The sequence below is a fragment of the Mauremys mutica genome, chromosome 3 (genome assembly GCF_020497125.1).
Source record: "Mauremys mutica isolate MM-2020 ecotype Southern chromosome 3, ASM2049712v1, whole genome shotgun sequence".
NCBI classification, from domain to species: domain Eukaryota; kingdom Metazoa; phylum Chordata; order Testudines; family Geoemydidae; genus Mauremys; species Mauremys mutica.
The window spans coordinates 63,206,972-63,227,840 of record NC_059074.1 but is presented as its reverse complement, the minus strand read 5'-3'; the positions used below and the strand labels follow the sequence as shown (position 1 = coordinate 63,227,840).

The 20,869-nt window shown below is 46.7% G+C and overlaps 1 protein-coding gene across 2 annotated transcripts in view; it reads right to left on the bottom strand.

The window, feature by feature from the left end:
* Window positions 1-20,869, bottom strand: part of TTK (TTK protein kinase) — a 128,737-nt gene that overhangs the window by 51,437 nt on the left and 56,431 nt on the right. For both annotated transcript variants that reach the window (XM_045011898.1, XM_045011899.1), the window contains 5 exons: window positions 13,886-13,994; window positions 13,710-13,791; window positions 13,506-13,603; window positions 12,487-12,586; window positions 2,176-2,302 (listed from right to left, as the gene is read on the bottom strand). In XM_045011898.1, coding sequence (XP_044867833.1) covers window positions 2,176-2,302; window positions 12,487-12,586; window positions 13,506-13,603; window positions 13,710-13,791; window positions 13,886-13,994 — 516 coding nt within the window. The remainder of the gene's footprint in view (window positions 1-2,175; window positions 2,303-12,486; window positions 12,587-13,505; window positions 13,604-13,709; window positions 13,792-13,885; window positions 13,995-20,869) is intronic.

The following is a 20,869-nucleotide window of genomic DNA, read 5'->3' as shown; positions in this document are numbered from 1 at the left end:
GTGCTGAAGCTTTTTTTTTTTCATTTCTTTTTTTAAATAGCTAGTGCTCAGACACAAATAGATACTAATTCCCAACAGTGGCGGCAACTGCTCTCACTGAAAATTTAAATATAGGTCGGAATACCATCTGAGGTTTCACCATCACCATTTTTACTATGAACAGGTGTCTACATTTGTTTTGCCTCTTAAACAGAATAAAGAATTAGATTCCTAATCAATACTACCTCTCTCTCTTTCTCTCACACACACACGTTTATAGGCAGCATTTTATTTTAGTAGTGGTATTTGGACTATGCAGGTAGGATGACAATGGTAATCTGCATAATCTTGCAGCAAACACAGGGTCAAGTCTCTTTCCGTCTGCCCCAGAGACTACAGAAGAACCACTTTTCAACTGAAGAAATGAGTGGCAAAAAGGAGGGGACACGACAGCAATCTGTCCAATTAAAGAGCAGTGTTGGCTGCAAATAAGATTTATTCTATTCTGTTTGATCAAAGGTATGAAAACTAGAATACAGGACCAGAGTGGGGAGTTGAGGCAGTTTTAAAGCATGTGGCAGTGGAATTTTGAATTTAACTCCCAACATCTGAGACTGATTAGTGTCTTGCCTTCCCTGTCCCTATACACAATTAAATAAGAGTGGTAATTAGCCAGATCCAAAAATGCCTAATGTGTTCATCTGACTTTTTGTTTGTAGGAACTGAAAGTGTGAATTAACTCAGTGCCATTTTGTCAAGGGCAAGATAAATTACAGTTGCCTGAAGGAATCTTAGGGATTTTCAGCTATCTAAGAGCAAAAGGGAAGAGATAGTCTTTAGTCTCTGGAAGTTAGCTGATGTAACAAAAGAATTCTTCTGGTCTATTTCATTTATAAATCTATAAAGAAAGAAATTGTGGCAGAGATGAGATATTCTTCAGGGAAAAGAAAATACACAGAAGTGTTTTCACATTCCATATTATGTAGATTTAGAAAACAGCAAACACCTCAAGGCAGGGAACATAAAATGGTGTACAAGACCTTGAAGCATTTATTAAAACCCACTGAATCCACTACATACTACCTCACCTGACAAGATCATCACCAATATTTTTAAAAATATTAAAAGGCATGTTACAGGCTCTTTATTTAAGCAGACAAAGAGAGGACAATTTCATTTCATGGCTCTCAAACGGATCAAAGAGCGAGCCTGTTTCACATTTGAAACACAAGACTCAAAAGTAGGAATGTAGGGTAACATTTTAAAAGAACCTGACTGAAAAGTCAGTGAGACTTTGGTTCCCGAGTGCCTCAGTCATTTTTGAAAATGGTACTTGGGCACTTTAAAAAAATGTACCCTTGGTCAATATATTATTTTTAGCCAGAGCTACTTTTAGTTACTACTGATGAAGGCTAAATTCACGCTGGTAACCTAGATAAGAGTTATGCATCCATTTCTAGTCTAGTAATCCATCTAGTCTGATGATAGGAAATAGTATCCTCCAACTTTGTTGTACTGTTTAGCTGAGGAGCTGGGACTTTGCCTTTGGGTGGTTTTTTTGCGTGTGTGGGGGTTGTTGTTTTTTTGGGGGGGGGGGGGAGGGAGCAAGCATGATATTCAAATTGCCAAAAGTCTTGCTCTCCAAAGGTCAGGATTCATGTAATTTTCAACACCTCGCCTACTCACAAAAAGCTAGCAAGGATAGAGTAGATGAACATTACACCTCTACCTCGATATAACGCTGTCCTCAGGAGCCAAAAAATCTTACCGCGTTATAGGTGAAACCGCGTTATATCGAACTTGTTTTGATCCACCAGAGAGCACAGCTCCGCCTCCCCGGAGCACTGCTTTACCGCATTATATCCAAATTCATGTTATATCAGGGCCGTGTTATATCAGGGTAGAGGTGTATATACAGGCACATCTGTTACAATTCCAGCACTTAGTGGTGATAAGTTATCAAGCTTCAGTTTTAAACATATTTACAGTCCTTTCTTGGAAGGCTGATTTTGCCCAACCTCACCCCACAAAAAATAAAGAGGAATTTGTATTTTTAAATTCTTCCCTAATCACAAAAGTAGTAAGTATTGGCTAGTTATAAAGTTCCCTTTAGAAGACATTCTAAACAGAACAGCCCACTTAAAATGCTTGTTCCATTTTGGATTGGTAACAATTTAGTCTTATTAGGACAATTACCTTCTTTTCTTTTTGTTGCAAGACTTGAATCTGTTTTATTTTTTAGGGTTACAGTTGATTCCGTTGCAGTTTCTAAACTCTCTTCATCTGATATCTGTGATTGTACAGAGCTTTCATCTTGTAAGGACTAAAGAAAACAATATATATTTTTAAAAGCATCAAGAAAAAGAACTCAAACACAGTATCTAAAAGTCATTTCCTTGTGATAATAGTTTGCCATTGATATATCCCATACCAAATAAACACATTATTAGTTCTAAACTTTAAATATATGAACACACAAGTTTACACCTGTGTAATCATTCCAATTATTATCCTTCTCTAAATTTTCCTATTTCTGGTATGCTTTTTTCCTTTTTTAAATAAAGTGAAGCAACCAACAAAATAGTTTTAGTATTCTTAATCCAATTGTAAGTTGTTTTATGCCAACAAATCTTCAAATCTTGAGCACTCATTTTTGTTAATAAATCCTGATATTCATATTATCTTCTTGACTACCACTGCACATTGCATTATTTATGACAAGAGACTTTTCTTCATTTGTCTATCTCATCATTCCTTACTAGCTTAGGGAAAAAAAAACTTGTGAACACCTCATATGTGAAATTCAAAGTGAAATGCAAGGGAATGAATGTTTGAAGAAACAACTTGAAAAACCAGTTACTATAGGATAAGTAACTGTACTTTCTTCAAATGATTATTCACAGATTCCACTCTGGATGTGTAGCAAACAGTCATTCCAGCACTAAGAGGAGTGAGAACAGAGGCCTACCTACCACAGTTTCTATCCAATCTAGAAGCCTGTGAACAATGAGATGTGAAAATGTGGCCTGACCTACATATCCCCACTTAGCTAACCTCCCCATCTCAAATATGCTAACTGGGCCACCAAGGCAGCTGAGGTTGCTTGGGCATGGTAGAGTAAGCTCTAACATGTCCATATGGGTCTTTCTTGGCCAGGCCATAACAAATCTTCACACAGTCCAAGACGCATTTAGAGAGTTTGTGCCAACATCACTTGTCCCTTAGCCCTTTCAGCAAACATCACAAAGAGCATGGCACTACATCTGAATGATTTAGTCCTGTCCAAATAAAAACAATGATCTTACAATATCCAGCATATGCAGTCTCGTTTCATTCAGGGAAGACCAGGAGATGAACAGATCGGTTAATATGGACATCAGAACATCTTTGGCAGGAGAATGGGGTGAGACCTGAGGGCAACTGTCCTTGTGGAAAGCTTTATATGGCAGACCCACCCTGCATCTCCCCTGATTTCTCTAGTCATTGTGATGACTGACAAGTGATAGAGGAAGAGGTTACTCACCTTGTGCAGTAACTGAGGTTCTTCGAGATGCATGTCCCTGTGGGAGCTCCACTTGAGGTGTTCATGCGCCCCTGCGCTCATAGTCAGAGACTTTTAGTACTAGTGCCGCTTGGGTTGCACATGAGTAGTCCTTGCCTTGCTGCAGGCAGTTAACCGATGCTGTGCAACCAACCCCCACTCACTTCCTTCTCTACTGTAGAGACTAATAAGGAAACTCCGAAGTAGAGGGGAGGAGGGAGGGTAGTGGACACCCATAGGGACAGACATCTCGAAAAACCTCAGTTACTGCACAAAGTAAGTAACCTTCTCTTCTTCTTCGAGTGCTGCCTCTGTGGGTGCTCCACTTTAGGTAACTTCAGAGCAGTGCCCTCCGATGGAAGGAAGAGCTTCAGAGTTGAAGTCGTGACCTCTGATAGTAGAGAGCATCTGAAGGAGGCATCAGATGTTGCCTGTTGCTTTAAGGCATAGTACTGTCCAAAGGTATGGGCTGTGGCCCAGGCAGCAACTCTACAAACATCCGCGATAGGTACATTGTGCAGGGAAGCCATGGAGGCTGATAAGGCTCTAGTGGGATGTGAGCAAATCCCCATGAGGGATTGGTAGTCACACTGATGATAGAGTTTTGTGCGATTTTGGATCTACGTGGAAAGTCTTTGTTTAGAGATGGTGCTCCTTTTGGAGCATTCAGTGATGGATAGAAATAGTCTGGGTGATTTATGGGATGGTTTAGTCCTATGTAAGATGCCAATGCCCTCCAAACATCAAATTATGGAGTGTGTAATGTGTTCTATCTGTGTGGGGTTTAGTGGTGTGGTCTGAGGGAGACTTTATCCTCAAAGAAGACCATGTATGGGGGTTCTGCCATGAAAGCCCAAAGTGCTCCGACACGTGTGACAGATGTCATTGCCACAAGAAATTCTACTTTCATAGAATGGTGTAGCAGTGATTATGTCATCCTGAGTTCACATGGGGAAGAGGTGATGATTCGAAGGACCAGGTTCAGGTCCCTTGGTGTAGTAGGCTCACGTAGTTCAGAGTAGGCATTATTGAGTCCTCTGAGGAAACATTGGGTAAAGATGGGATTGCAATCCACCTTGGGGTGGAATGTTGTGATGGTAGGTAGATGGACTTATTGAGCTCATGGTCTGACCATTTGAGTTCTAATAGGTAACACAGTATAGCGGGCAATGTCCCTGGATGAAAGTCATCTGTTTTAGTTGGCACCAGGCCTTAACTCGTCTCCCCTTCAGGGTGTATGGGCAACAGTTAATTTCTGTTCAACTGTGTAACTATATTTTGTACCTCCTTTGAACAGGTCAGCTCAGGTTCCGTGAGCGATGGAGGAGCCATGCTCTGAGATGGAGTTTCGGTGGATGAAGGACACAATCTGAGTCCTGGGAGAGCAGGTGAGACAGAAGTGGGAGTGTGATTCATGGATGCACGGTCATGCTGAGGGAGTAAAAATACCATGGTTTGGCAAGATCATGATAGTAGAATTACTGTGGCTCATCCAGCCTGATCTTGTGGATCACTCGGTTCAAGAGAGGAATAGGAGGGAAGGCATAGAGAAGGGGAGCATTGCACTTGAGGAGGAATGCGTCGCCTAACGACTGCACATCGAGACCTGCACAGGAACAAAAACAAGTGTGTTTGGTATTTTGTGCAGTTAATAAAAGTTCTACTGAGTGTTGAAATACATGCAAGAGTACTGTGTTGTCGAGCTCCCTTCGTGGTCCTGAGAAATTTGTCTGCTGAGGGTATCTGCTGTGGTGATGTGGATATTGTGTCTGATGCACCATCGTCAGGGTTCTATGGCTTGCACACAGAGGTATTGTGAGTGTGCTCCCCCTTGTCTGTATATATAATACATACAAGCTAAGGCTTCAAATAGCCTTGTCCTTGATGAGTTGCAGGAATTGGGAGCAAGCGTTGCAGACAGCTTGAAGTTCCAATAGGTTTATATGTCGAAGGGATTCCACAGGGGACCAGCAGCCCTATATAGAATGTGGGTGCAGGTGTGCTTCGCATCCCAGGCGTGAGGCAGTTGTGGTCTGAATGAAGGGTGCCCCCATGCATACGTTGGTCAGTTTTGCCCACCAGAGAAGGGGGTCCTTTATATCATGGGGTGTTTGTTTATGCTGTGCCTGTGTGGAACAAAAGTTGATACGTAGCCTTCCTTGTAGGCAACGGATGTTTAATCTGGTGCGTCTGACAACAAATGTTGTGGCTATCATGTGGTCAAGGAGTTGGGGGTAAGTCCTGGCAGATACCTGTGGGCTATTTCACGCAGCAGGTATGAGGCTGGTGAGACTGAAAGAACATTGTCTCAGTAGTGAGGCTATAGCCTCGATAGAGTTGAGGTGGGTCCCAATGAAGTCCAGTTCTTGCACTGTTGTTAGAGTGGGCTGGTCGGTATTTATTAGGAAGCCCAGATTCATGAAGAGGGTTACCACCTCTTTGGTGACTTGCAATGCTGTTTGCTGGGTTGATGCTTTTAGCAGGCAGTTGCTTATAGCATATAGTGTGATCATTTTTAATCGTGTTTCTGACAAACTTGTTGAATTATCGGAGGTCGAGCATTGGTCTCCATCCATAGAGTTCTTGTTAGGGGAAGTTGATGGTTGGTATGCAACTTAAGAAGTAGATTGTTGTCCCCTCAGGGCCTGTGTCTGCGACTCCGTGAGTCAAATCACCGCTGTTGTTGTGAATACATTGGCTGGTGGTATCATTGGGATGTAAAGTTTGGGGTTATAGGTTCCCAAGGATCGGAGAGTCGCTTGTCAGGGAAGCCAGAAAGATGGAGCCATGAACTTCTCATTACAACCACCTTTGACACAGATGTTGCAGCCCTGTCCTCAGAATCAAGTGTTGCGAATGGTTCTCTCTTGTCCTTGGCAATACAATTAATCAATTCGGACATTTCTGTGTAGTTTGTATAGTTGTATTTTGTTAGTAATGTCGCATAGTTGGCTATGTGGCATTGAGGGGCAGCCAAGGAGTAAGCCTTATTGCCAAAACTGATCAAGTCTTTTCCAGTCCTTATGAGTTGTGTTTCAGGGCTGTTGTTAGATGCAGTCCAGCAACGTGGCATGCATCACTAAGAAATTATGTGCTGGATGTGAAGTCAATACCCTTTGTTGGTACACACCTCCTGTTGGACCTTCCAACAGCTGAAGGTGCAGCTGCAGGGGTCCACAGAATGACCCTTACAGGGTCCATCAGTGCCTCATTCATATGAAGGGATTTTTTTTTTAAACGAAGCAGATGTATGCAAAAAAACCTCACTAGCCCATGCTGTATCACAGGGACCTCCTCAAGGGAGATGTCCAGAAGGCCACCCTCTCAAATAAGCCATGGAACAGTTCGAAATCATCCCCTAGATTAGGGGGAGGAGGCATAAAAGTGTCCTCTGTGGACAATGATGGCAAGTGGGAAGGTGATGTCCCCTGCAGGGGTAGAGATTTTTCCTCCTCTTCCCCTGGTAACACTGAGGGTTCTGGTACAGAAGCTGTGGGGAATTACTGTGTGCTGGGTCTGACCATGGCGGGCAGTCCCCCTTGTGTGGGGCATATGACCCAAGGAGTCCAGTATGCCCACTGGGATGGGAGCAGCATAGGGGGTCCCCATACCACTTAAGTACCTGGGGACAGCATAATATGCCCCAGGAGAGACTCCTGGGTTGACTGACTCCTGATGGATAGGAGTCGATGGGGGAATAACTCCCTCTTCTTCCTCATCTTCCTCCTTCAAATAAGGAGTGAGACAGCAAGTGATGTTGGGGATGGAAGGAGACTTGGTGCTGAGGGTATCATTCTCATATCAGTACCGCAAATAGAGGGATATGGGGCAGAGCCAAAAACCAGAACCCTATGTCTGAGGAACTGCTGCTGTGCTGGTTTGACTGGCCCCTGGCGCTGCGTCCTTGTCAGTGCCAGGGCTGCGGAGGGGGAAGGCAGTGCTGCTGGCTGCACCTCTGTGCGTGTTGGGTGCACCTTTGAAGAAGCCGTCTCTTATAGTGGCGCCGCACTGCCGTTTGTAGATTGCGGTCCAGAGGCACAGAGTTTTGGTTTCTCTTTAGTGCCTGTGTCAGAGCCAGCTCTTGTACAGTCTCTGGCTCTAACGGTGCTGGTATTTTCCACTACTTTGGCTCCCGGTGCTGGTATTGGATGCCCGCTCACAGAACAAATATAAAATGCGGTGTGGAGGCACAGGGTTTTGATTTTCCCATAGTGCCTGTGGTGGAGCCAGCTCTTATAGTCTCTGGCTTTAACGGTGCCAGCAGTGCCAGGATTTTCCACTACTTTGGCTCCTGTTGCTAACAGCACAGCAGGTGCTGGTATTAGATGCCTGTCCGTGGAATGAACGTACATCGCAGCGCAGAGGCATGGGTTTTGATTTCCCCATAGTGCCTGTGTTGGAGCCGGCTCTTGTAGAGTCTCTGGCTCTAGCGGTGCTGAGGTTTTCCAGCACCTCGGCTCCCAGCACTTGACCGCACAGCCGGTGCCAGCACTAGATGCCTGCCCTCGGAGCAGCTGTGGCGTGGAGGCACGGGACTCCTAAGTCTCTGTCTGCAGCGGTGCCGGAGCTCTCAGGCACCAGAGCTCCTGGCGCTGACAGCACAGCCAGTGCTATTATTATCCGTGGGATGGCTGTGGGTTTGTTTGTTTTTTATTCCTGTGGTGGGGACCCAGGTGCTTCCTCGAGTGATGCCTGGTGGGGCACTCCAATGTGGGGCTGGAGAAAGCACTCCTGTCCGAAGCTGCGGCTGGTAAAGGCGGGGGGGAGGGGGCCCAAGCCTCATGCCCCGACGCAGGTCCATGAAACCTCTCCACTCCCTGCCTTTCTGTGAGCCTGAGGCAATGCAACACTTTGTTAGTTCCTGCGTCGGAGGAACTAACATGCAGGCAGCAAACACACCAAGCATGGCTGTCAGGGACAGGCACTCTGAGCCTGGAGGCAAGGTGCGGAGAGCCAGGGAAACTGGGCATCCCCATTAGGGAGGTGTGGGGGGGAGACTAAGCATGTGCAACCCAACCAGCACTTCTACTAAAAGTCTCCAACTACGAGCGCAGGGGCGCACAAACACCTGAAGTGGAGCACCCACAGGGACAGCACTCGAAGAAGCAGCACATAGCTGGTTTTCAGCAGGGGGTTCCCTCTCAGGCTTGACATCACTAGGTTAAGGTCTCATGATAGAGGGAGGTTCCTGAACTGAGGGGATGACATTAATGAACCCCTTAAATAATCTTGATACCTCAGGGTGCAAGAAGACTGTCTAGCACTGGACCAGAGGGTGATTAGCAGATGTTACTGCCTCAAGCACCCATATTGAGCTGAGTGAGGCCAGAGAGTTTTAGAGAAAGCAGACAGTCTGATATCCATCTTCTGTGAAGTAAGATGTCCTAATGTCAGCTAGCTAGCATCCAAGCAGTCAGGAGAAGTTACACTAGGTCCAGGTGTGGAACTCGCTGTTGCACTGAGAGACCGGGTCTGGTTGAGCTGGTAAAGTAATGGGCCATCAAATGGATACACTCACTAGATACGAATACCAATACTGCCTGCCCCAAGCCAGTTCTATCATGATGACTCAGTCCACATCCTGTTTCAACTTGCTCAGGATCCCTGGTATTCCAGGGATGGGGGTAAAGTGCGTATTAGGTTCAGAGCCCAACCTAACTGGGCTAGTGCCCCCTCTGAAACAAAACTCTGGGTACTTGTTGTTGTGACTCACGGTGAAGCTGCCCAGAAACGGGAGAGGCAGTTACCAAACAGGGAGTTAATTGAAGGTGACTAACCAGTGATTCTAAATATGCAACTCCTGCTCTGCATGTCAAAATTGATGTTTCCTTATAGGGCTCCAGATGGGAAAGCAGTCAAAGAGGAAGTGGAGTTGTCTGAGGTGGAAATGTGACCTCTTCCTCAGGGACTCCAAATAAGTAGTACTGCTACAGTCTGGGTCTGTTGCTGTTGATTCAAGAACTTCCTCTTAGGGGCTAGGACAGCAGTTCTCAAACTGTGAGTCGGGACCCCTAAGTGGGTCGGGATACTGTTTTAATGGGGTTGCCAGGGCTGGCGTTATACTTGCTGGGCCTTGGGGCTGAAGCCAAAGCCCAAGCCCCACTGCCCAGGGCCTTCAGCCCGAGGCCTTCAGCCCGGGGTGGTGGGACTCAGATTACAGACCTCTCAGCAGCGGCTGAAGCCCTTGGGCTTCAGCTTTGCTGAACACACACCCTGCTCGGGGTAGCGGGGCTTTGCCCCCCTTGCCCGGGGTGGCGGGGCCTGGGTGGCCTCAAGCTTCAGTGGGCTCAGGCCTCGGTCCCCACTCCTGGGGTCATGTAGTAATTTTTGTTTTCAGAGGGGGGGTGATGGTGCAATGAAGTGAGAACCCCTGGGCTATGCTGTAAAAGCCCAGGGATCTCCATGTGACCCTAGATTCCTTTAGAGTATGCAAGGTATTGTCAGTGGCACTGTTCAAAAGTTTATTGTCCTTGAAAGGGAAGTCTATGGCAGTCTGGACCTCCTGAAGGATGCCAAATGCCTGCAACCACTACACGACCCAAGGAGAATCAACAGGGTATTCTGGGGAGGATGCCTCGCTATAAGCTTCTGACAGGGAATAGGAGGAGGCATAGTCCTCTTCTGGAAGTGGAACTGACCTTTCCAGTGTGCTTCATCTCTGCATGTGTACTGGAGATAGTTTAGTGGACACCTCTCACAATTTGTCAGAGGGATGAACTCAGTAGGGGGGCTGATCTCAAGGTGCAGTGTATTGTGATGCAATGGGTGAAGGATGATGATGAACCTCCATCATCAATTTCCATTGCCAAGGTAGAGATGAACAGTTCTGATGCAGGCATGGTGCAGAGAGAGAGAGAGAGAGAGCGCGCGCGCGCTTCAGTGGCTCTGAGATGCCCAGTATGGGGACAATCAGTGCCATGGATATTGTTTCCCTGTTTGTGCTGATGGCAGTAAGAGCCTTAAGCTTAACAACTGCTGGTGCCATCATAGAAGGTTCAGTATGGGACTTGGTCTTAAAATCTCTCGATGGTAGTGTCTTAGGGGAAGCCTTCCATCCCCACTTCATTCCTTGGAGCAGTATTCCATACATTCTCTCCCTGGGGTCATCTTCAGTGCAGCTGATGCAGAGTGCAGATTAGAGGGAGCATGGCAGCTCAGCATGGCATAACAGTTAGTGAAAGTGCTGGACACATGCGGCTGGCTTGATATCAGGGTTGTCTCTAATGGTCTTCCCACAAGAGAGGCCACTTGTATAGAATGATGTGAGGAAGAGCTTCAGCTTTGCTTTCCTTGTCTTCTGGGTCTTCTTTGAAAAGGACCTGCATGGAACAGTATGATGGAACATGATCCGGACCATGGCACTGGGCACAGCTGTCAGTAACAGGCATCGTAGGATAGGCAAATTTTGAAGCCCAAGGATTTAGCTGCCACCATCTTACAGGAGTGTACAGGTGTTTGGGAAATCTAGGATGAGAAGAAGACCCCAAGGAGGGTAGAAAACCTATCCCTACTCTTAGCTAAGCTAAAAAATAGTATAAAACAATACAGAAAATTTAACTAGAATAAATTTTATCTACAAAAATTGAAGTGTACCTAGTAAACCACTGTTAAGAAATGCAAACACCATGGGTTCCATCTTGTGCCACGGAACTGAGGTACAAAGGAACTGAGAGTGAACTGTGGCTGCCCTGCCCTTTATACCCACTGCTACAGGAAGCAAGAGAGCACACAGGGCACAGGTGCAGCCTCAGACACTGCTATTCAAAACAATCAAATCTTGTGTGCTTGAGGCACATGCACACTAACAGTGGAACATGTGGACGATCACTTGAACAAACTAATTTTTTCAATTTATCAGGTTTCAAAGGGGTAGCCATGTTAGTCTGTATCAGTAAAAACAACGAGGAGTCCTTGTGGCACCTTAACAAGTAACAAATTTATTTGGGCATAAGCTTTCATGGGCTATAACCCACTTCATCAGATGCATGTAGTGGAAAATACATTAAGCAGGTATCAATATACAGAACATGAGAAGATGGGAGTTGCCTTACCAAGTGGGGGGTCAGTGCTAACGAGGCCAATTCAATTAGGGTGGATGTGCCCCATTCCCAACAATTGACAAGAAGGGGTGAATATCAACAGAGTGAACATTACTTTCTGTAGTGCTAACCAGGCCAATTCAATCATGGCGGATGTGGCCCATTCCCAACAGTTGACAAGAAGGTGTGAGTATCAACAGAGGCAAAATTAGTTTTTGTAGTGACCCAGCCACTCCCAGTCTTTATTCAGGCCTAATTTGATAGTGTCAAGTTTGCAAATTATTTCCAGTTCTGCAGTTTCTCGTTGAAGTCTGGTTTACTGGAAATAATTTGCAAACTTGACACCATCAAATTAGGCCTGAATAAAGACTAGGAGTGGTTGGGTCACTACAAAAAGTAATTTTGCCTCTGTTGATACTCACACCTTCTTGTCAACTGTTGGGAATGGGCCACATCCACCCTAATTGAATTGGCCTCGTTAGCACTGACCCCCCACTTGGTAAGGCAACTCCCATCTTTTCATGTGCTATATATTTATACCTGCTTCCTGTATTTTCCACTCCATGCATCTGATGAAGTGGGTTATAGCCCACGAAAGTTATACCCAAATAAATTTGTTAGTCTCTAAGATGCCACAAGGACTCCTTGTTGTTTCTTCAATGTATCACTCTCTAAAGATGAATCAAAAAATAAATAAACTTTTGTGACGATATAAACAGATTAATTAGTTGTTTTTCCTGCACAAGTCATACACATTTCCTCTTTTCTCTAAATATGAATTTAATCTTGCTTCTGAATTCATATTACTAGAACCCTTTCTGGTTTCAGAGTCACTGCTTTCATTCCCCACCCCCCCACACACCTAAAACATCTTTAGCTATCTACAGTTTCCACAATTACTTATTTGAAACAGAAAAATAAAGTTACCTTTAAGTCTCCCAGTTCATATGAATCATCCTCATTAAGTTTTGGTGCATGCAGTAAAAAAGGCGCACTCAAATTTGTGCATTTAGAGCCAGATAGCTGCCTGTTTATATAAAAGACAACGTTAACAGTAAAAGAAACCTCAAACTTCAAAATTTAAGGACAAATGTTCACCTGTTTTGAGCTAGTTGTGCAAACGCTGGACAGAAGTCACAAAATAATAGGAGCAGTGAGAACATTCCAATAGCACAGTGATGAGTACAATATAAAAATCTAAACAGATGACACATTATCCCATGATATAGCAGAAGCCCCTCCGTATGATGAGTTCTACTTGGTTTGCTTACCCAGTAAATGGGTACATATGTAGGTTTGGAATAATGAGGTTTTTGTTTGCTCTCACCCCTCCTTTTTTTTAAAACATTTTTGAATAATAATAGATATGTTTCTTAAGCTTTTTCAGATTTTTATCTATTTAATTTTTCCACAGTTACAGGAAATTAGAGGAGGGGATCAAACAATTATTTAATGATAGGCACAAATTCAAAACGTTAAAGCTTTATAACTATTAAAACAACAATTGTCAACATACACAAAGTAAATATACGTAAACTCTAAGTTTTCAAGCAGCATTTTTCTTACTTTACCTATCTGTACATTTCTATAATTATCTATGGAAATATCTTTTCCTTAGTTTGCATGCACATGGTGAAATTGATGTTTACTAACATTTACCAATAAAAATTTAATCCTTCCAAGCCTACCTATACTCCTGTACAAAGATTTGACTTGAGTGGTCATTTGAAAAAGTTAGTGCATCATGTATTCTCACCTATGGTAATACAATAGCTTTTTGGGTTTGTTTGTTTTTTTGCCAATAATCATCGTTGGCAGTTATGACCAACTAAGTTGTCCATGTCCTGAAAACAGTTGTCACTTCTACTGCCCCACAATATCTTTAAAGAAGAGTAGACGGATTAAAATCTATTGTTTTGCATCAAGATTAATATAACTAGCTGTACCTCTTTGTAACACTAGTTGTAAGTGGAACATCCATCTTCTTCACAGTATCTACAGCATCAGTTACTAATTTAACAGGAACTCTCCCAAATGGGCACACCTAAACATTTAAACAAATTGAAAGTTATCAAATCTGAAAAACAGGGGCGGGGTGGGGGGAGGGAGGGGGCCGGAGAGAGAGAAGTGAGCATTCGAAAAGCTTCCACCTGGTTAAATTTGTTTAATTGCTTTAAGGGATTGCGTCCAACCCGGACTGCATCAAACTCCTGTGAAGAGTTGTTGTTCTCCCTAAAAAATGAGAAAATACACTGCAGTTATCTCAGCAGTTAAAAAAAAACAAAACACAAAACCTTGAATAAAATATAAGAATTTAAGTTGTTACCCAAGAGAAGATCTGGGGGCATTAGCAGAAATTTCACCAGAATCACTTTTTTTCCTACTCCGGAGATTTCCAGCCATGTTTTGTGGTCCGGATTCTTGTGTGCTTGATACTATAAATAAGTTAAGTAGTTTGAATTATTCAGTGACTACCAATGAAATATGTAACATATTTCAAACCATTAAACTGCCCAAAGCTTGCATTAACTGTAGGATTTTAATGCACATCAATGAATAAGTTAGTTGCTGAAGGAAAAAAACAGTTACTAGCCTCTCTGTAACTGTGTTCTTCAAGATATGTTGCACATGTCCATTCTGTTGTCCGTGTGTGTGTGCGCGTCCGCCTCAAGCACAGTTGCTGGAACTTTTTTCTCCAGTGGTATCTATGGGGTCCACTCTGGCACCCTCTGGTGCCGTGCACTCATAGTGCCAGTGTAAAAGGCCTGGCCGACCTGCACCCCCTCAGTTCTTTCTTTCTGGCTAACTCCAAAGAAGGGTAGCAGTGCGAGTGGTGGAATGGACACGTTCAACAGATCTCAAAGAACAACAGTTACAGATAGGTTAGCAACCGTTTTTATTTTGAGTGCTTGCGTATGTTCATTCCGTTGTAGGTGACTCCCAAGCAGTTGCTGCTCCCATGGATAGCTCAGTGATTTGAGCATTGGCCTGCTAATCCCAGGGTTGAGAGTTCAATCCCTTGAGGAGGCCACTTAGGGATCTGGGGCAAAAATTGGTCCTGCTAGTGAAGGCAGGGGGCTGGACTCGATGACCTTTCGAGGTCCCTTCCAGTTCTAGGAGATTGGTATATCTCCAATTATTACCTATTACTTTAGCATAGGAGGGGGGTCAGAGTTCATGGACATGATGATTGCAAAACAGCTTGACCAAAACCGGCGTCGTCCCTGGCTTGTAACGGCCTAGTTGGCAGAAAACTTATGCACTGACAACCAAGTTGTTGCTCTTCAGATTTCCTGTATAGAGACTTGGGCCAGAAATGCCGCTGATTAAGCTTAGACCCCGTGGAATGGGCAGTCAGTATAGCTGGCAGTAGAACACCCGCCTGTTCGAAGCATGTGCAAATGCACTAAATGATCCAGGAGGAGATTCTCTGAGCTGAGATGGGTAGACCTTTTATCCTATCAACTATTGCTATGAAGAGTTGAGTGGATCTATGGAATGGTTTGGTCCTCTAAATATAGCATGCTAGGGAACATCTGACATCCAGAGAAGAAGATGCTGCTCTGAACCTACTGTAACAGCATATATGTGTATGTGTGCTTAAGATCTAATAAAAAGTAGTTTTAGGTAAAAGCACTCTGGTTTGTATCACTCATATATCAGAAGGAAGAACTGTGTTCCCCACTGATTTACTCCTGGCACCTCCTGGAGAAAAACAGTTAAGTTATCACTGCTTTGGGTTCTGATAACGCTGTGCTCCCCACCGAACAGTGTGCTCCCCATTGAAGCAGAGGCACATGGTGCCAAGTCTGACCACCCTGGCTCTGACAAAGGTCTCAAGGACACCTCCATGAGTAAATACTTCAGCCTGGCTTCACAATCCATTTCTGTGCTGGGCTTAAAATCTGAAGATCTAGCAACAATCCCGAATATGAGCTTCCTGCAAACCCTTCTAGCAGCTTGAGTTCAGGCAGCTCACTGGCATTGGCTTAATGCAGGAAACTCGGGGCTTGAAGCCCAGAGACCGAGGCATCCCTCAATACCAAGTATCGGATGAAACCATCAAGTTGAGTAAAAGCTGATCTAACAACACTAATAACGAAGTAATAACTGTAATACTACTATAGAAACTATTTACAATAAAAATCAAGAAAGAGTACACGGAGCATTTGCAAAAGCAAGTCAAGCAATTCCAACAGTCACTGGTGGTAAGAAGAAACTGGCTGGCTCCCTTTATGCTAGTGCTCAGCAGCACGCAGCAGAGGACACTCAAACCACCCCGATGAATACCATTGAGGGGAAAATTTATGACTGTGTGTGAGGCGCACACATCCCAAATGCATATGTGCAATAACCCAAAGAATATTTGTGTTAATAAGGGTGGAATACTGTCATTGTCTGTAGTCCACTGCAGTCTGAAGAGGCTCTACTGAAACTGAAGTGATAGACATATCTCTTCCAAGGGATATAGACATATACGTGCAGGTCAAAACTTAAAGTACTAGTACTTTGCTGCTGTACACCACTCCAAAATATTCAGACTTACGAAAGTGGTTTCTGAAAATTCCACTGGAGAAACAGAGAGCTTGAGAAATCAAAATCGCTATATTCCATAACACACTACCATAAATTACCTTTTATGGAATATCAGAGTATACTTGATTTTCTCGACACATATGGGGTTGTAAGGTCTGAGGCTCTTTTCTGCAGCTAAATTAGGAGAGCCATGAGCCAAGAAGCAGAAAGTCACATCCTCACATTCCTTCTAAATTATATCAAAACAATGTAATATCCTGCTGTTAAGAAGGTGCCCCTCCTAATAGTACCCACCATTGTCAGATAAGCAAGGAATCTTTTAAGATGTTTAAAGAAAACTTTGTTTGATAGCATTCTGTCTGGCAAGGCATCACTTATCAACAGTTGCTTATTGTTTGCTTTTATGGTTCTCACTTCTCTATTGTTTATCTGTATGGTTTCTGTCTGTTACATAACAAATTTTGCTAGGTGTAAATCAACAATGGTGGTGGGGTATGGTTGGTTAAAGAATTGTTTCATAGTGGGCTAAGATTGGTGAAAAATACTGTTTTGTAGTTTAAAATTAATGGTTATGGTATAGCTAAGAAGGACTGAAGTTTCACTATATAAACTGGGGTCCAAAAGAAAGTTCTCTGGAACCAACTCCAGGACATAACCCCAAGATCAGAGCTGCCAGACCTCAACACCCAGCCAAAAACATCCGTGCAGAAGCTGGAGTCCCCAGATGACCTGATCCTGACTGGCCATCAGGAAAAGGTCCATCTGTCTTATTGGGAGTGAGGAGCACTGTATGCTTAGCATGTGCATTCTGTTTTGGTAACTCTTAATAAACAGAGGTTAAGAATATTACTGTGTAAGGCTCTTTCACTGGTAAAAGACCCCACAAACCCGCAGAGTGTAGGGTTATGCCTTTAGCCCTTTGAACAGAGTAAAGGTGGGTACCCCAGAGTGTAAGGTTATGCCCTGAGCCATAGAAATGGGGTAATAATGGGTGCCTAAAGTAAGAGGGTTACGCCTTGGGCTCTAGGAAATGGGTAAAGGTGGGTGCCCCTAGAGTGTGCGGGTAACAGGATTGTGGGAAGAAGTTGTTACTCTCCTTGTGCAGTAATAATGGCTCTTTGAGATGTATGTCCCCATGGGTGCTCCACTGTAGGTGTGCATGCGCTGCCGATCGGAGAACTTCAATAGCAGTCCCTCCCACATGCGCAGCTCCTCGCCCACCACAAGACTAGCCAGCATGCAAGGGCATTTCCCTTCCAGTTCCTTCTCTACCGCAGAGTCCATTAGCGATACGCCGAAGTAGAGGGAAGGAGGGTGGGTCGTGGGGCACCTATAGCGACACACATCTTGAAGAAAAGACGGTTACTCACCGTAGTAACTGTTGTTCTTCGAGATGTGTTGCTCCTATCCATTCCAATCAGGTGTGCGCGCTGCGCGTGAACGGCTCTCCGGAACATTTTTACCCTAGCAACTCCGGCGGGCCGGCTGGGCGCCCCCTGGAGTGGCGCCGCTATGGCGCTGGATATATACCCCAGCCGGCCCGTCCGCTCCTCAGTTCCTTCTTGCCGGCTACTCCGACAGTGGGGAAGGAGGGCGGGTCTGGAATGGATAGGAGCAACACATCTCGAAGAACAACAGTTACTACGGTGAGTAACCGTCTTTTCTTCTTCGAGTGATTGCTCCTATGCATTCCGTTTAGGTGATTCCCAAGCCTTACCTAGGCGGTGGGGTCGGAGTGAGACGTGGCCGAGTGTAGGACTGCTGAGCCGAAGGCCGCATCGTCTCGAGACTGTTGCACCAACGGGTAGTGGGAAGCGAAGGTGTGTACAGAAGACCAGGTGGCCGCTCTACAGATGTCCTGGATGGGGACATGGGCCAGGAAGGCGGCCGACGAGGCGTGCGCCCTCGTCGAGTGTGCGGTGAGTCGGCATGGGGGGACACGAGCAAGCTCGTAGGACGTTCGTATACATGACGTCACCCAGGATGAAATCCGCTGCGAGGAGACCGGCTCGCCTTTCATGCGATCGGCAATCGCCACAAATAGCTGGGTCGAACACCGGAAGGGCTTCGTCCGGTCGATGTAAAAAGCGAGGGCCCTGCGGACGTCCAGGGTGTGGAGCTGCTGCTCACGAGGTGAGGCGTGCGGCTTCGGGAAGAAGACCGGGAGGAAGATCTCTTGGTTGAGGTGGAAGGCCGACACCACCTTGGGGAGGAAGGCCGGGTGCGGTCGAAGCTGCACCTTGTCCCCATGGAAGACGGTATACGGGGGACCGGCCGTCAGGGCGCGGAGTTCCGAGACTCGTCTGGCGGATGTGATTGCCACGAGGAAGGCCGTCTTCCAGGTGAGATGAAGCAGAGAGCACGTGGCCAGGGGCTCGAAGGGTGGTCTCATCATCTGAGCCAGAACCAGGTTTAAATCCCAAGTTGGAGTAGGATGACGTACTGGCGGGTACAGACGGTCTAGACCTTTAAGGAAGCGGGCAACCATCGGGTTAGAGAAGACGGACCGGCCTCCTATGGCGGGCCGAAAGGCCGACAGAGCCGCCAAGTGCACCTTCAGGGAAGAGATCGCGAGACCTTGACCTTTCAGGTACCAGAGGTAGTCGAGGATGGTCGGGATGGGGACCAAGAATGGGTTAAGACCTCGTTGGTCGCACCAGATCGCGAAGCGTTTCCACTTCACGAGGTAGGTAGAGCGCATTGAAGGCTTTCTACTTTCGAGCAGTACTTGTTGCACCGCCAACGAACAACCCCTTTCTGCGTTGGTCAACCACTCAGGAACCAAGCTGTAAGATGCAGCGACTGCTGGTTCGGGTGACAAAGCCTGCCGAGGTCCTGAGGGATGAGGTCCGGCCATAACGGAAGGGGAATGGGATCCCGAACGGATAACTCGAGCAGCAGGGTGTACCAGTGCTGTCTCGGCCAGGCCGGAGCGACGAGTATTACGTGGGCCCTGTCCCTCCGAAGCTTGAGTAACACCCGGTGTACGAGCGGAAACGGGGGGAACGCGTAGAGGAGGGGATCTGTCCATGCCAGGAGGAACGCATCTGAGAGGGAGCCCGGAGCTTGACCCTGGTACGAGCAGAACCTGTGGCACTTCCTGTTGGCCCTGGAGGCAAACAGGTCTATCTGGGGAAACCCCCACCTCTGGAAGATTGTGTAAGCCACATCTGGGTGAAGGGACCACTCGTGGGAGGCGAAGGACCTGCTGAGATGGTTGGCCAACGTGTTCTGCACCCCTGGCAGAAAAAACGCTTCTAGGCGAATCGAGTGGGTCACGCAAAGATCCCATAGGAGCATCGCTTCCTTGCAAAGCGGGGAGGATCGGGCTCCGCCCTGCTTGTTCACATAGAACATTGCTGTGGTGTTGTCTGTGTACACCGCTACATAGCGGTCCTGGAGGTGGGCCCGAAAGGCGAGACACGCCAAGCGGATCGCTCTCAGCTCCCGGACGTTGATGTGGAGGGAGAGCTCCCGGGCTGACCAGAGACCCTGGGTATGCAGGTCTCCTATGTGAGCACCCCATCCAAGCGCCGAGGCGTCTGTGGTCAGGGTGACAGACGGGCGAGGAGGGCGGAACGGGACCCCTGCGCAGACAATCCCCGGATCCAGCCACCAGGTGAGCGTCTGGAGAGTGGGCTTTGTAACCGTCACCACCATGTCTATGGGGTCGCGATGGGGGCGGTACACCGATGCCAGCCACATTTGGAACGGGCGAAGTCGCAGCCTTGCGTGCGCGGTCACAAACGTGCACGCTGCCATGTGACCCAGTAGGCGCAGGCAGGATCGCACCATCGTTGTAGGGAAGGGCTGCAGTGCCCGTATGAACGAGACCATCGTCTCGTGCCGAGGACGAGGGAGGCAGGCTCTGGCTAAATTGGAGTCGAGGACCGCTCCTATGAACTCCACCCTTTGTGCTGGAATTAAGCTGGACTTCTCGGCATTGATAAGCAGGCCTAGTGAACGGAACAGATACAGTATTTCGGTCACCTGAGCCGCTACCAGTTCTTGGTACCGACCGCGAATCAGCCAGTCGTCGAGATACGGGTACACATGTATTCGACGACGGCGGAGGGCTGCGGCCACGACCGCCATACACTTGGTGAACATTCTCGGTGCGGTGGAGAGACCGAAGGGTAGCACCGCAAACTGGTAGTGAGCGTCGTTGACCACGAAGCGCAGGTAGCATCTGTGGGGGGGGGTAAATTGCCACATGAAAGTATGCATCCTTCATGTCGAGGGCGGCAAACCAGTCTCCCGGATCCAAGGAAGGAATAATGGTCCCCAAGGTCACCATACGAAACCTGAGCTTGCACAGGTGTCTGTTGAGCTCCCGGAGGTCTAATATGGGACGAAGGCCTCCTTTCGCCTTGGGGATGAGAAAGTATCTGGAATAGAATCCCCTGCCCCGCCTGCTGCGAGGCACCTCCTCTATAGCACCCACGCTCAACAGAGTCTCGACCTCCTGTAAGAGGACTTGCTCGTGAGAGGGGTCCCTGAAGAGGGACGGGGAAGGTGGGTGGGAGGGAGGGGGCGAAACAAACTGCAGGCGGTAGCCGTGCTGGACGGTGTTGAGGACCCAGCTGTCCGATGTTATGGAGCACCATGCCTGGAGGAAGCGGGAAAGGCGATTTGAAAATAATAGGGATGGATCCTGGGGGGAGAGTGGTGGGCCGTCCTCGGGCGTCCCATCAAAAGGCCGGTTTTGGGCCTTGAGGGGCCTTGCAGGGGCCCTGGGTCTGGTTACGCCTACCCCCCGACGGCCTGCGGCGGT